General features: G+C 43.0%; 1 protein-coding gene across 1 annotated transcript in view; it reads right to left on the reverse strand.

Moving 5' to 3' along the window:
• Window positions 1-13,394, reverse strand: part of LOC126059966 (lysosomal acid lipase/cholesteryl ester hydrolase-like) — a 136,187-nt gene that overhangs the window by 19,473 nt on the left and 103,320 nt on the right. The window contains exon 3 of the mRNA XM_049856034.1: window positions 8,154-8,271. Within this exon, the coding sequence (XP_049711991.1) occupies window positions 8,154-8,271 (118 nt within the window). The remainder of the gene's footprint in view (window positions 1-8,153; window positions 8,272-13,394) is intronic.

The following is a 13,394-nucleotide window of genomic DNA, read 5'->3' on the forward strand; positions in this document are numbered from 1 at the left end:
CCCTCAGACGAAGGAGATGAAGTAGATATCACCCACTGGGCCTCCGGGACCAGTGACTCCATTAAGCACGATGGGTCACCAACAAACAAAATATTAACAAATCTTGGGGTGGAAAACCTTTAAAAAGTGGGTGCTAAAGTGCCTGCTCCTTTCCTCTGCATAGAGTGCATATGAGAGAGTGCCAGAATAGATAAGGGCACTGGAAAGAGACCAAACCCCCGTCTGTGGCTACCACCAAGTGGAAAAAAGAAAGGTACATCGTAGTTCTTTCACATCCCACCACCAAGTGAGGATTTAAGGATTTGCTGGAAAAAGAAGTTGCTCTTTGGGATGGTTAAACCTACCGCCATTCACATCTTCCAGTGAATTGTTTTCATCAGATTTCTTTTCAACTCGCTGCTGAGAGAAGCTGACTGAAATGATTGCTAGCTATTATCGGGCACCTATTTTTTTTTTTTATAAGCTCTAGATGCTGAAAGTGCTCTACAGTGCCGCAAATCCTATGAAGTTGGTTGAACTAGAACTAGTAAGTGAGGGAATTGGGATTTGAACTCAGGTATGTCTGAACCCAAGATCATGCCCTTAACCACTCTGTTATGGGGAAAGGTGAACAAGAGAGAAGTCATTCTGGAACATACAGAAGTTCCTCAGAGAACGATAAGCCAAAGGGGCAAGCTATTTTGGAGGGATTTGGACCAGGAACTTGAAATCAAGTAATACCTAGTAGATGGAAGAGATAAGGCTAGGAGGCAAGGATACCAAACTCAACCTTGCCCACTAAGGCAGTTCTCAGGACCAGCCCATTCAGTATCTCCAGCATCTTGAGGTCTGATTTGTCTGAGCAACAAACCAACAAGACGGGGACGAGGGCTGCCTTCCCAGCTCATGCCCTAGAGCTGGCTTGTTTATCCCAAACTGGCTCTAGGAGGGTTGGGGACTGAGGGCAAGGCCTAAAAGGTCCATTTCTTGGCCCAAAGGAGGGAAGTAGCCTCATCAAGATCAGGTAGTAACACAGAACCGGTAAAGATCTCAGTGATGTCCTGTCACAATGCTACCCCACTTGATAAGGCCCAAATGTGGGTAGAAGCGAGGTAGGCATTACTCAAGCTCTGAAACTGAAACTGCTGAGCTCACAGTCCCACAGAAGGAAGATGCCTGGGCGGGTAGGGAAGTTCCTCCTGCTTCCCAGAATCTTGGCCTTCTTGGCCAGCTCATTGTGTCTGAACTGGCTTCCACTACACTCTAAAGGGCGGTGAGAAACCAGCTGAGGTCCAGGGGAAAACCCCAAAGAATAGCAAGCAGTGGGTCAAGAGTCATGACAAAAAGAATGGGTGTTAGCAACAGACAGACCTTGGCTCTTACCAAGACACCTGCTATAAAGCCTTGTAGGAGTTACACAGCCTCTCTAAAGTACAGATGTCTTTTCCTAAAGTGGAGATGATAACAGTATAGTGCCTGATACACAGTAAAAGCTCAAGAAATAATATTGTTGTTGTTGTTAGCTGCCATCAAGTCGACCCTTACTCATGGTAACTCCATGTACAAGGGAACAAAACACTATCTGGTCCTGCACCATGCCCATGATCTGTTGCAGATCAGACCATTGTGATCAACAGAGTTTTCACTGGCAGGTGTTTTGGGAAGTAGATCACCAGGCCTCCCTTCCTAGCCTGTCTCAGTTTGGAAGCTCCACTGAAACCTGTTCAGCATCAACATGCAAGCTTCCACTGACAGACAGGTGGTGACTGTGCATGAGGTGCACTGGCGGGAAATCAAGCCCAAGTCTCCCACATGGAAGGAGATAACTCTACCAGTGAACCACCAATGCCCTCCAAGAAAGAACACCCGTTGTCGTCAAGTTGATTCCGACTGATAGCGATCCTACCAGACAGAGCAGAACTGGCCCATAAGGTTTCCAAAGATCAGCGTGTGGATCTGAACTGCTGACCTTTTGGTTAGCAGCCAAGCTCTTAACCACTGTACCACCAGGGCTCCCCAAGAAATAACAGCCACTGCCTTTCTGCTCTCCCTCCCCTTCTTGGCCACCACAAGCCTCTCCTTAGCTTGCACTATGGCATCTTGAGTTCACAGAACTATACAGTGGGCAAAATATTGGGAAATTATCTAGCTCTGGTCCAAAACGCTCACTTTATAGGAGGGAACAGAGCAGTCCACAGAAGGGAGGTGCCTGGAGGCAGACGCCCAGCCACAGATGACATCCTCATGACCTGTCCCCCACACATGGCTCTTTCTACATTTCTGACTTTAGCACTTCTGCCCTCCGTAAACAAACCCTGACATAAGCACCTTCCTCCTTTCCTTAGAGTTTAGAACACATTCCCGTCATGGGGGACTGGATGCTGAGGAAGCAGACATCAGAGACCATGGGCAAATCCATTCCGATATTTAAAAAAAAAGAATAGCAACAACAGCTTCCATTTATACTGGGCTGCACAGGCCTTATTTCATCTAATCCTCACGACAACCTATGAAGTAGAAAGTTTTATTCTTCTCATTTAACAGATGGGAAAAATAAAACTTAGGTTAATAAATTTCCAAGGTCACATGGCTGGTTAAAGCAGTAGAGCTGAAACTTACACCCAAGGCTGGCACTGTCAGCATGCTCACACTTCACCACAGGCCAAACCGCCTCTAATCTCACCCACCACTGGAAACCCTCAAGTTGGGTTTGTGGGTGCCTCTTGGCCCAGGAGTAGGGAAATCTTAACCCAATGTGGCCTTGAGCAAGGAACACAATAAACTGTCAATGCTTTGCTCAACCCAGTCTCAGGAGGCTCCAGGGCTATAGGTGCATTCTCAGATAAAATCAAACACAGAGCTTGAGGGATTATCAAATAAATGAGTCAGAAAAGGCTTCTATCCTCGCAGAGCTCGTGGTCTCACGGGAAAGACAGAGGTTACACACATCATCATCTACATAATAAGCTATTGTTTATTGTCTTAACTGCTATGAAGGAAGCTCACAGGAACTATGAGAATACGTAGCCAGGGGCTTGCACTCGTTAGTGTGAGTGGCCAGGGAAACGCTCCCTGAAGAAGTGGTGTTTAAGCTGAGGACAGAGGAGGAGTAAGAGTGGTTAACCAGAAGGAAGGGAAGCTACACTGGAGGCTGGGGAGAGGGGGGTGTGCAGGGCAAGCATCTCTTCCTTCCCACCCTGTCTCTGCTCCAGCCCCAACCTTTAAAAAGAGAAGATAAATTGTACAGTTGACACTGACTTATGTTGCTAGTCTAGGCAAAGGGTCTCAATGCAATCCCCTACAAAGCCCACCATCAGAGCACCAAGGGAGCCTGGACGTAAGCTCAGTTAACTTAGTCACCAAACTCAGGCACTGATTAATGAACTCACATCTGCCCAGTGCCACCTGGGAGGCAAGGAATTACATCCCAGCTTACCAAGGCCAATGTGTGGCTTGTGAGAACACTGTTATTTAGACAAGAAGCGGTTTCTTTAGAAAAATGACATGAAAGACAAGAACAGAAGCCAGTCAGAATCCTAAAACAAACAAAGCAAAACACAAGACAGGCCAATGACTTTTCCTTCCAAAGACTTAGCTCACAAACCATCTTTTGAATTTTCAATTATTGCCCAAAAAGTTCAATGGGCAGCCCCTGGGGAATCTTTACTAAGGCTATAGCTCAAAAGTCCATTTCTGCATGTCAGAGGCAGTTATTCCAGGTCTTCATACCCCAAAATACCCCCTTGACCCCTAAGGCCATCAGACTGTCTTTCGTATCATTTCTCAGACACAAATGTGTCACGCCTGGTGCTTGATTTAATGACTAGACAATTTCTAGTTGGGCAAGGAGTAAATCTGCCTGGTGGATGCTGCTGTTTTATATATTTTAGGCAAGTAAACCCAAGGCTAATGTGTATTTTCTCATCTTAGTCACATCAAATATTGACTTTCATGAGACCAACTTGTCCAACAGGCATCACATAACGCTGCAGCTCCAATTGAAACAACCCATCTGGAGTCAAACTGGCCGGGCCACTATCCTTGGACCTCAGGCAAATCCCTTTCCCTCTTTGAGCCTGGCTGTCTCACTCAGTAAAATGAGGCTGCTGATCTAGAACACAGGTTTCCAAACCCAAGGATTTTATCTTGGAATCACCGAGGGAATGTGTTAAAAATACAAGTTCTCCAAATGGCTGGCCAGACAGGGATCTGAGATCCTTCTAGCACTAACATCCCATGACTCTGAAATAAGGCTGAGCACATGAAAACAAAACCACTTCCCTGTAAATGATTGATTTTTTAATTCCTTTTGCCCTTGAGGAGCTAGGGCAAAGCAGAGGTACCTCAACAGCTGATAGAAAAGACTACTTAACATTGAGGAACCGCTTGGACGCCATAGCTTGCCACGTGCTTCTTAAACATGCCTTGTAAGCTATCTAGTTAGCAGAAGTTTGGCCACAAATAGGCAACTCACTGTCTAAATCACACGGCTCACCTCTGGGTCCAGAAACTCTAAAACTATGTATAAAATGTGTGTGCATGCATGTATCTATTTTATTTTGCTGGGGAGAATTCTGGTCCACTGCCTTTGTCAGGTTGAGAACCCCTGATTCTGAAAAGTGCCCTGACAAAACCAAGCACAGGGCAGAGTGCTGGTGGTTGCTCCAAGGGTTCCAAAAGTGACAAGACATAGCCTCTGCCTTCAAAGAATTGCTGCAGGGAGGGGTGGTAGGAGGGAGAAGTATACAAATGAGTCAACCCCAAGGCAGAATAAGAGAAACAACTCAAGAGGGGTGTTAGCAACCAAGGCATTTGGGAGTTCAGAGGAAGGGTGTGGTTCCTTCTCGCTCAAGTAATGAGGGGGAGACGGCCTGATGTAAGCTGGGCCTGGGAAGGCTAGAAAGAATTGTATTTCAAAAAAGGATAGACAAGTGAGGATGGTGGGCAGGGTGAGCATCATTCCAGAGATATGTCACCAGCTGAGGTCCCAGGAGAGTTTAGCAAAGAGGAAATGATTCATTTGGATTCAGGAATGCCAGAGAGTAGCCCCTCAATACTTACTCATTTAACAGGCCCAATTTCACCTATACCATTTGTAATTTGGCTATGGCACCCAATGCAGGTGATAAATGTTTCTTAGATAATGGGTAAACACAGCTGGTAACCACTCCTCCAAAATCTGGTGAGAGGGTATTCTTACCCCATTTTACAGATGGGGTCAACAGAGACTTTATAGCCTGTAACTGTAATCAGACATCTGGGGAATTATGATGGTCTTTGCACATATCCGTGGTGAACTTCAAAGGTCTGCTATTGTACGGAATGGGGGAGAATGGTATACGGAACAGCCTGAATGACAGAATATTCAATAAAGATGTGTATCTTCATTCATCAGGCCCCTGAAGCTTGCTGAATGGCAGAATCACATGATTACGTCTGGGCTTGGAGAAGCTTAATCAGGCAAAACCATATAGGATGAATGAGAACAGGGAGGCTGGCAGAGAGAAAAACAGGTGGTAGAGCTTCTAACAGAACACAGGCAGGGGAGTTAGACGGCCCATTCCTCTGTTCATAAAAAGCCTCCAAGTGAGGTTATGAATACTGTCAGAGAAGCCTTCTGCAACAGGACTAAAAAATGTTCATCACATGGCTTTAAATTGGAGTTCCATGTTCAATACGATACAGAAAAATGAGTAATGTTTTCATGCATCTTGTAATTGTCCTGTAAATAGTAGAGATGTACGGCATTTTCGTGTGTGTTAAAAGCATTGATTTCAGAAATTATAGGCAGATTGATTTCTCATACTGCTGTTTCGAAATTCTCTTTTTCTAATATACGGGGCTCCTCAAAAACGGAAATGGCTTAAGCCTCTCTCAGTTCTGAGTTTATTTCAAGAGCCCAGTTAAAGGTTAACAAGAGCCTAAGCTAGGGGGACGGCCTGGGAAAGCAAGGAAGAGAGGGACAGAAGCTGCATGGTCTGAGCAGCAAGGAAAGGACTTCACAAAGCTACTTGGGGATAAGAGTCAAGGATGATTCTGCAGTTTCCAGTCTAGGTCATTAGGAGGCTAACTGCACTATTAATAGAGGGAAAAGTTAGGGAGGGTGTGGGTAGGACGAGAAGATGAGTTCCACATTGGGTTGTGGGTTGTTTTCATTTGTCATTAAGTGGGCCAAAGTACCACTACCAGCAACACAATAAAGATCCTCATTCCCAAGCTCTGCCCCAGACCATGGAAACAAGCCATCGAAGAAGCACTAAGGCAGACTTTAGGAAAAATCACAAATTCCTTTAGCTAACTGAGTCACTCATATAAGAAGTTTCCTTCAAAACTCCCCTCCGAGCTTAGCTCATAGCAGGTGTATATGAAATTGGTACACACGGATTACTCTTAAAAAAAAAAAAAAAAAGGAAGGGAACCAAGACGGTATGCTCACTCTGGCATAAAATGTTTTGCGTGTTTTACACAGAAGAAAAACTAGAAGCCCTTATGCAACTCACCACTCATTTTGTAACGTTATAAGAAGGAATCTTAATAGCATGTCTATGTGCAAGAGTTAGAAATTAAATTTCAAGAACTCCATTGGCTCTCTTAGCCACTTAAGGATTATTAAAAACCCTATCAAAGCTAGAATTTATGTGATAAGAGAAAATAGGTATATCAGATTAAGGAAAAGCAAATCAGAGAGTGATACGGAGCTCACATTAACACAGGTTTTTAAGTTTGCTTTCAAATCGATGGCAGTGGGTTTGGGTTTCAATACTTTGGGAAGGAAATGGGGCAAAAGAAGACCCTTAAAAGGCCCTTATAAAATTTTAACTGAAGAATAAATATTTAGCCAATTACCTTAAATCTCAATTTTCCAAGGAAAGTTTCTAGAAACAAAGTGTTTAAAAATAAGCTACATCTGGAGAGATGACTGAATAAGGATCAGATCTTTACTCTGATACCTCTTTAACAATTTCAAGTAGCCTGTCTAGAAATTGCTGAATCTGCACTGGAAACCAGTTTTGTTTGAATTCCAACATGAGGGAGAAAAAAAAAAAAAAATGTATACAGTGAAAACTGTGAGGGCCAGAACTCCGTGGAACTGCCTTGCTTTTCTGGGTCTTGCAAGTTTTCACCTTTGACGGTACAATCACTTTTCTATAGCTTACTATTTAGTGAAAAATATTTCATTTTCCTTCTCTGACAGGCTTCTGCCTTACACAAGTTTTGGCTTTAGCAGGTTTTACTGTGCATGTATGTGTATTTTTTTTTTAAAGTCAAAGCTACAAGAACTTTCATCTATTCCTAGTGAGAGTATTATCAGGACAAGCTCATATAGAAAGCAATTTAACAATATCTATGAAAACCACAAATGATCTGTCCCAAAAATTCTATTGCTGGAAATACACCTTGTAAATAAATTTGAACACATCTAAGGTTAAGTACTGAACTATATTTGCGAGAAGGCTGTCCATTAATAGGGCACTTTCTAAATAAACCAAGATACAGCTATATAGTGGAATACTGTGTATCTCTAGAAATCAATGTTAAAGCACTCGATGTATTATATGGAAGGATCTACAAGACAACGTGGAAAAAAATCAAGGAATAAAACAGGGTGCATTATAGGCCACATTTTGTATAAACAGGGAGGGACGGGAAAATAAGAATTTATGTTTGTATTTGCTTTTATATACATAAGGAGATTCTGGAAGGAAATATAAGAAATTGAGGAGACTGAGAATGAGACAGGAGAGAGGTATTTTACTGTGTCTTTTTATTCTCTTTGATTTCTAAACTAAACAAGTACATTACCTATTTATAAAACTGAACATATTTTCAAATAGTAAAAGCTATCTAACTAAATGTTCAAAACATTCCATTAAATAAGATGCTTCCTTGTAACAAAGAAAGCAGAGGTTTTAGCATAACTTCAAACAATCTGACCTTAGAATCTTTAAGCAAAACATGAAATTAGATGACTCTTGTCCTTACTTCTTTAAAGAAAAAGTATTATTATATGCCTTGCATGAAAACAAAACTTTTAGTACTTTGGTCTATAAATAATCCCATTTCAATGTCTTCAAGTTAAATGTGAACTTGGTAATGGCCATAAAAGCCAGCTGAATTCCAGGAATGCGGTAATTTTTAAGAGCTTTCCTGGCTCCCCACAGAAAACACCATACCTTTATCAGAGTGCTTCTGCCTCCCGTGAGGGATTCGCTGAAGGCAAAGAATGTATCCATCTTCCGTCTCAACTAGGTGCTCCTCACTAGGCAATCCCCAGTGAGAGATAATTTCACTCTGTGGAAATAAAGAACAGTGGAAATTGTATGAACAGAATCTGACAAGATCTCCCACATTAACGAGCAAAGGAGAAAACAAAATGTCAATGACATTCTCCAAACTTTAAGAAATCAATCGTGTTACTGAAATTTTAGTCTGCTAAATCTAGTAGACAACACCCATTACAAAGGTAAATCCTCTACTTGTTTTACCCAGATGTTACCCACTGGTGTTTTATCATTCTAGCATGTGTTATACCAACCTAAACCCAACCCAACCCATTGCCGTCAAGTAGATTCTGACTCATAGAGACCGTAGAGAACACAGCAGAACTGCCTCATAGGGTTTCCACAGAATGGCTAGTGGATTCAAACTGCTGACCTTTTGGTGCAGACTGGGAGATGGAAGGTAAAGTGATAGAAGTGGAGACCATGGGCATTTGGACCACGTCCTCATGCAACTTACTTGTGCCTTCAGGTCCTGCTCAAGCCTGATCCTGTATATTACCTCCATTTTTTGTTTTTTTTTTTTAAATGATGGAGTGCTGCTGTGCACATCCAACTTTATAACTCTGTGGGTCAAACAACACCCAGTTCATGATGGGCAGGTCATGCTGCATAGTGGCTTGGTGTCCCATGGTTAAGTGTTCAGTCTCTACTAAGGCCCAGTAACAAGCCAAAGCTGTTTCTCAAAAGGAGAGTAGTTATCTGCAAAGGACGGTAGAGCTTTGCTCCAAAATCCTAGGGGTCTGCACTGTGGTTCACCAATAGAGGCCTGCCAAAGACTCCAAACAGCATTTCTGTCTGCCACTGACACTTCAAGCACCGTTACATCAGCCAGATCATATTGCCCAAGGGGCAGAGCAGCTTGCATGGCAGCCTGAACCTGTTGCAGAGCCTTCTCTTGTTCTGGGAGCCTCCAAAATCAGCAGCTTTTCGAGTCACTTGATAAATAGGCCAAAGTAGCACACCCAAATAAGAGACCCATTGTCTCCAAAATCCAAAGAGGCCCACTAGGTGTTGTACCTCCTTTTTAGTTGTGGGAGGGGCCGGATGCAATAACTTATTCTTCATTTTAGAAGGAATACTGTGACAAGCCCCACACCACTGGACCCCTAGAAATTTCACTGAGGTGGAAGGCGCCCGACTTTTTGTGAGATTAATTTCCCAGCCTCTAGCATGCAAATGTTTTACCAGTAAGTCCAGAGTCACTGACACTTCTTCCTTACTAGTTCCAGCCAGCATAATGTCATCAATGCATCAGAGTAATGGACCAGTGTGACGTTTCCTAAGAGGCAAAGGTAATCAAGGTCCCTGCAGACTAAATTATGACATAGGACTGGAGAGTTGATTTACCACTGAGGTAGGCAACTGAAGGTGTATTGCCAGCCTCGACAGCGAAAGGCAAAGGGCTTCTGGTGGTCCTTTGAGGCAGCAATGGAGAAAAATACATTAGGCTAGATCAATAGCTGCATAGCAGGTGCCAGGAGATGTATTATTTGTTCAGGCAATGAAAGCACATCTGGAACAGCAGCTGGAAGTGGAATCACCATGTGGTTAAGTTTTCAATAATCCACTATAATTCTCCAAGATCCATCTGTTTTTTGCACAGGCCACATAGGCGAGTTGAATGCAGATGTGGTGGGAATCACCACCCCTGTATCCTTCAAGTCCTTGATGGTGGCAATAATGTGTGCAATCTCTCCAGGAATATGGTATTGCTTTTGGTTTAATATTTTCCTAAGTCGGGGCAGTTCTAATGGCTTCCACTTGGCTTTTCCTACCATAATAGCCCTTACTCCACTTGTCAGAGATCCAATGTGGGAGTTCTGCCAATTGCTGAGTATATCTATTCCAATTATGCTTTACTGAACTGGAGAAATCACTACAGGATGGGTTCAGGGACCCACTGGAAATACCATAAGACAGACATGAGCTAAAACTCCATTAATAACCTGACTTCTATATGCTCCACTCTGACTGGTAGGCCACAGTGACATTTTGGGTCTCCTGCAATTAGTGTCAGTTCAGAACCAGTATCCAGTAATTCCCAAAAAGTCTGATTATTTTCTTTTCCCCAATGAACAGTCACTCTCTAAAAGTTCATAGATCCCTTTGAGGAAGGCTGAGAGAAAGATTAACAGTATAAGTTTTTGGCAGTGTACTGGTGTCCTTCCTCAAGGGGACCCAGTCTCCCCTTCATTCAAGGGGTTGTGAGTCTTTAAACTCGCTCAAGTCTGGGAACTGACTGAGGGGCCATGACCCTCTCTTCTGATGATTTGAGTTAGACCGCTGTTTATTTGACCTAGAATTCATCTGCTTGCACAAATCAAGTAAATATTTAGTAGATTTCTTATGACTCAGTAGCCAACGTCATACATCCATACGAGTCAGACTATTCTGATTACTGCTTTGACTGTGCTGTCCATTACAGTAACCATGCCCATTTTGTCTTTGTCAGTTGAGTGCTGCCACTTGGCCCCTACCACCATGGCGTCTAACCAGTCCCATTGTAGTTAGGTGTCTTAATTCAGCTCGGGCAGTTCCCACTGTCAAATCTCATTTGCATAAAAGAGCAGTCTTCACGGATGCTGGGACTCCCTTCACATATTTTTCCTCACCATTGTGGTAAAAGGTGTGTCTTCTGGGCACTCCATGTGTGGGTCTGTGGGTCTAACCTGATAAATCCACTCTAGCATGCCAATTTCCCTAAGCCTTTAGATACTTTTTCTACAGTATACTTCAACTTGATTTCGTGTAGGCCACTGCATAATCCATGCTTCAGCAACCCAACCAAAGAAACTATTAGATCCTTTCCTAACTTCGAGCTGAAACGTTGAATAAAGAATATGTGCTTAGTGGGCCCATATCAATAAACTCAGAATGATCTATCTTTATGTTCTTTGCACCATTATCCCACACCCTTAATAGCCATTCCCACACATATTCCCCAGGTTTCTGGTTGTACATATTAGAAAAGTCAAACAGTTCTTTCGGAGTGTAGCATACCTCTTCCTGGGTCACACTTTATACTTCACCTTTTGGGGCTCACTGGGATTTAAGTCTAGTTATAGGTCTAGAAGCCAAAATCAGTTGTGGGGAAATGTTTTGAGAACAATGAGCATCATTTCATAAAGCATCTGTCCCAGGCAATGACTCAGAAAAAGGCTCTTCAGATGCAGCTGTGTTAATCTCATTAGATGGGGTTGAAGGGGCTAATGATTTTACTGGGGACAGTGGTTTAGCAGACAAAAATGTAGTAATCTCTTCAGATGGGAGTGAGAGGGCTGGTTCCGTTGGCCAGATAATGGAATTTACTGGCTCAGTGTCTCCAGTTTGCTGATTATCTGCCCATACGTCCCCATCCCAAGTTTCAAGATCCCATTTCTTCCCAGTCAATGCCCTCCTTTAACTTCAGACACCTCTCGAGGTTGGCAGTTGAGTTGGCATTGTAATTCAGCCACTTTTATGCTAAGACTCTGGGTTTGATTTTCGGCAATATCAGCTCTGTTACTACAATAAGGATTTCTTTCAAGGCACAAATGGAAACTCTGAGGTCATTTCTGTGGCACTTGAGCTTTGACTCTGAAGTCCTGAGCTCATCTTTTTCTTTCACCACTTTGTCTAGCGAAAGTAGGACCACACAGCCAGCTTCCTTATACTTCTTATTATGACAAAATTGTAGAAAGGTATCACACATGCAATCACCCAGAGCCTCACCTTTCACCAATACCTGATCTATTGGTGGTGATATTGTGCATATCTGTATTGCCACCTCACACTGTGGATTAGGAGTAGCCTCTTTACTACTGGGAGCCCTGGTGGCACAGTGGTTTAGAGCCTGGCTGCTAACCAAAAGGTTGGCACTTTGAATCCACCAGCCGTTCCTTGTAAATCCTACAGGGGCAGCTCTACTCTGTCCCACTCGGTCACCATGAGTCAGAATCAATTCAACGGCAACAGGTTTTTTTTTTTTTTTTTGGTTTTCTTTACTACTGGAGACAAAGTCATCAACATCTTTAAGACTAACCAGACTTGAGAATCAATTTAGAAAACTCATCTTTACAATTCTGTTTGTCTAGAACCACTCTCAATACCAAATGTCTTAGGCTGAGTTCTCTAGAGTAGCAAAACCAGTAAAGCATGTAAGTACATACATATAGAAAGATTTATATCAAGGAAATGGCTCAGGTGGTTGTAGAGGCTGGAACACCCCAAGTCAGTGGGTCAGCATAGAGGCTTCTCCAGATTCACATAGCCACAGGGGCTGATGAACCCAAGATCAAAGAGCAGGGCTCTTGTTCACAGCTGCAAATATTGTCGAGTCCCCAGAACAGGAGGTCAGATGAACAGGAGCCAGCTGCAGGATCCAGAATAAGCAAAAGCCCAGGAGCCTTGCCAGAATGTCCACTTATATTTGATGCAGGCCACATTAAAAAAAAAAAAAAAAACCCAAGGAAAATCCCTTTCAACTGATTGGCTACTCACAGCAGATTCCTTCATGGAGGCGATCACATTATATCAAATCTCATCATGGAAGTGATCACAACATCATACCACTGCCAAACCACTGAGAATCACAGCCCAGCCAAGTTGATACACAACCTTAACCGTCACACTCAGTGACACAATCAGCTACTAACCAGAAGGCTGACAATTTGATTCCTCCCAACAGAGATGCAGAAGAAAGGCCTAATGATCTACTTCCATAAGATTAAAACCAAACCCTTACTGAGTCGATTCCAATGCATGGTGATCCCATGTGTCACAGAGTAGAACTGTTCCATAGGGTTTTCTTGGCTGTAAAACTTTATGGCAGAAGATCTCCAGGACCTTCTTCTGTGGTGCTACTGGGTGGGTCTGTAGGCTGATAGTCGAGCATAAACCATTTGTACCACCTTTGGTTTCCAAAAGATTACAGCCACTGAAAACCCTCTGGAGGCACAGTTCTACTCTGAAACACATGGGGTCACCATGAGTTGAAATCGACTTGACAGCAATGGGTCTGGTATTGGTTTTTTGGTATTGGTAAATAAAGCATAAAAAACATTAATGGGTTTTTATCAGTGGACTGACAAAATTACACTAGAATGTCAAGGTGGAGTTGAAGAAAAAGATGATAAAAATAGTGAATTATGATCA

Source organism: Elephas maximus, chromosome 16 (genome assembly GCF_024166365.1).
Source record: "Elephas maximus indicus isolate mEleMax1 chromosome 16, mEleMax1 primary haplotype, whole genome shotgun sequence".
NCBI classification, from domain to species: Eukaryota; Metazoa; Chordata; class Mammalia; order Proboscidea; family Elephantidae; genus Elephas; species Elephas maximus.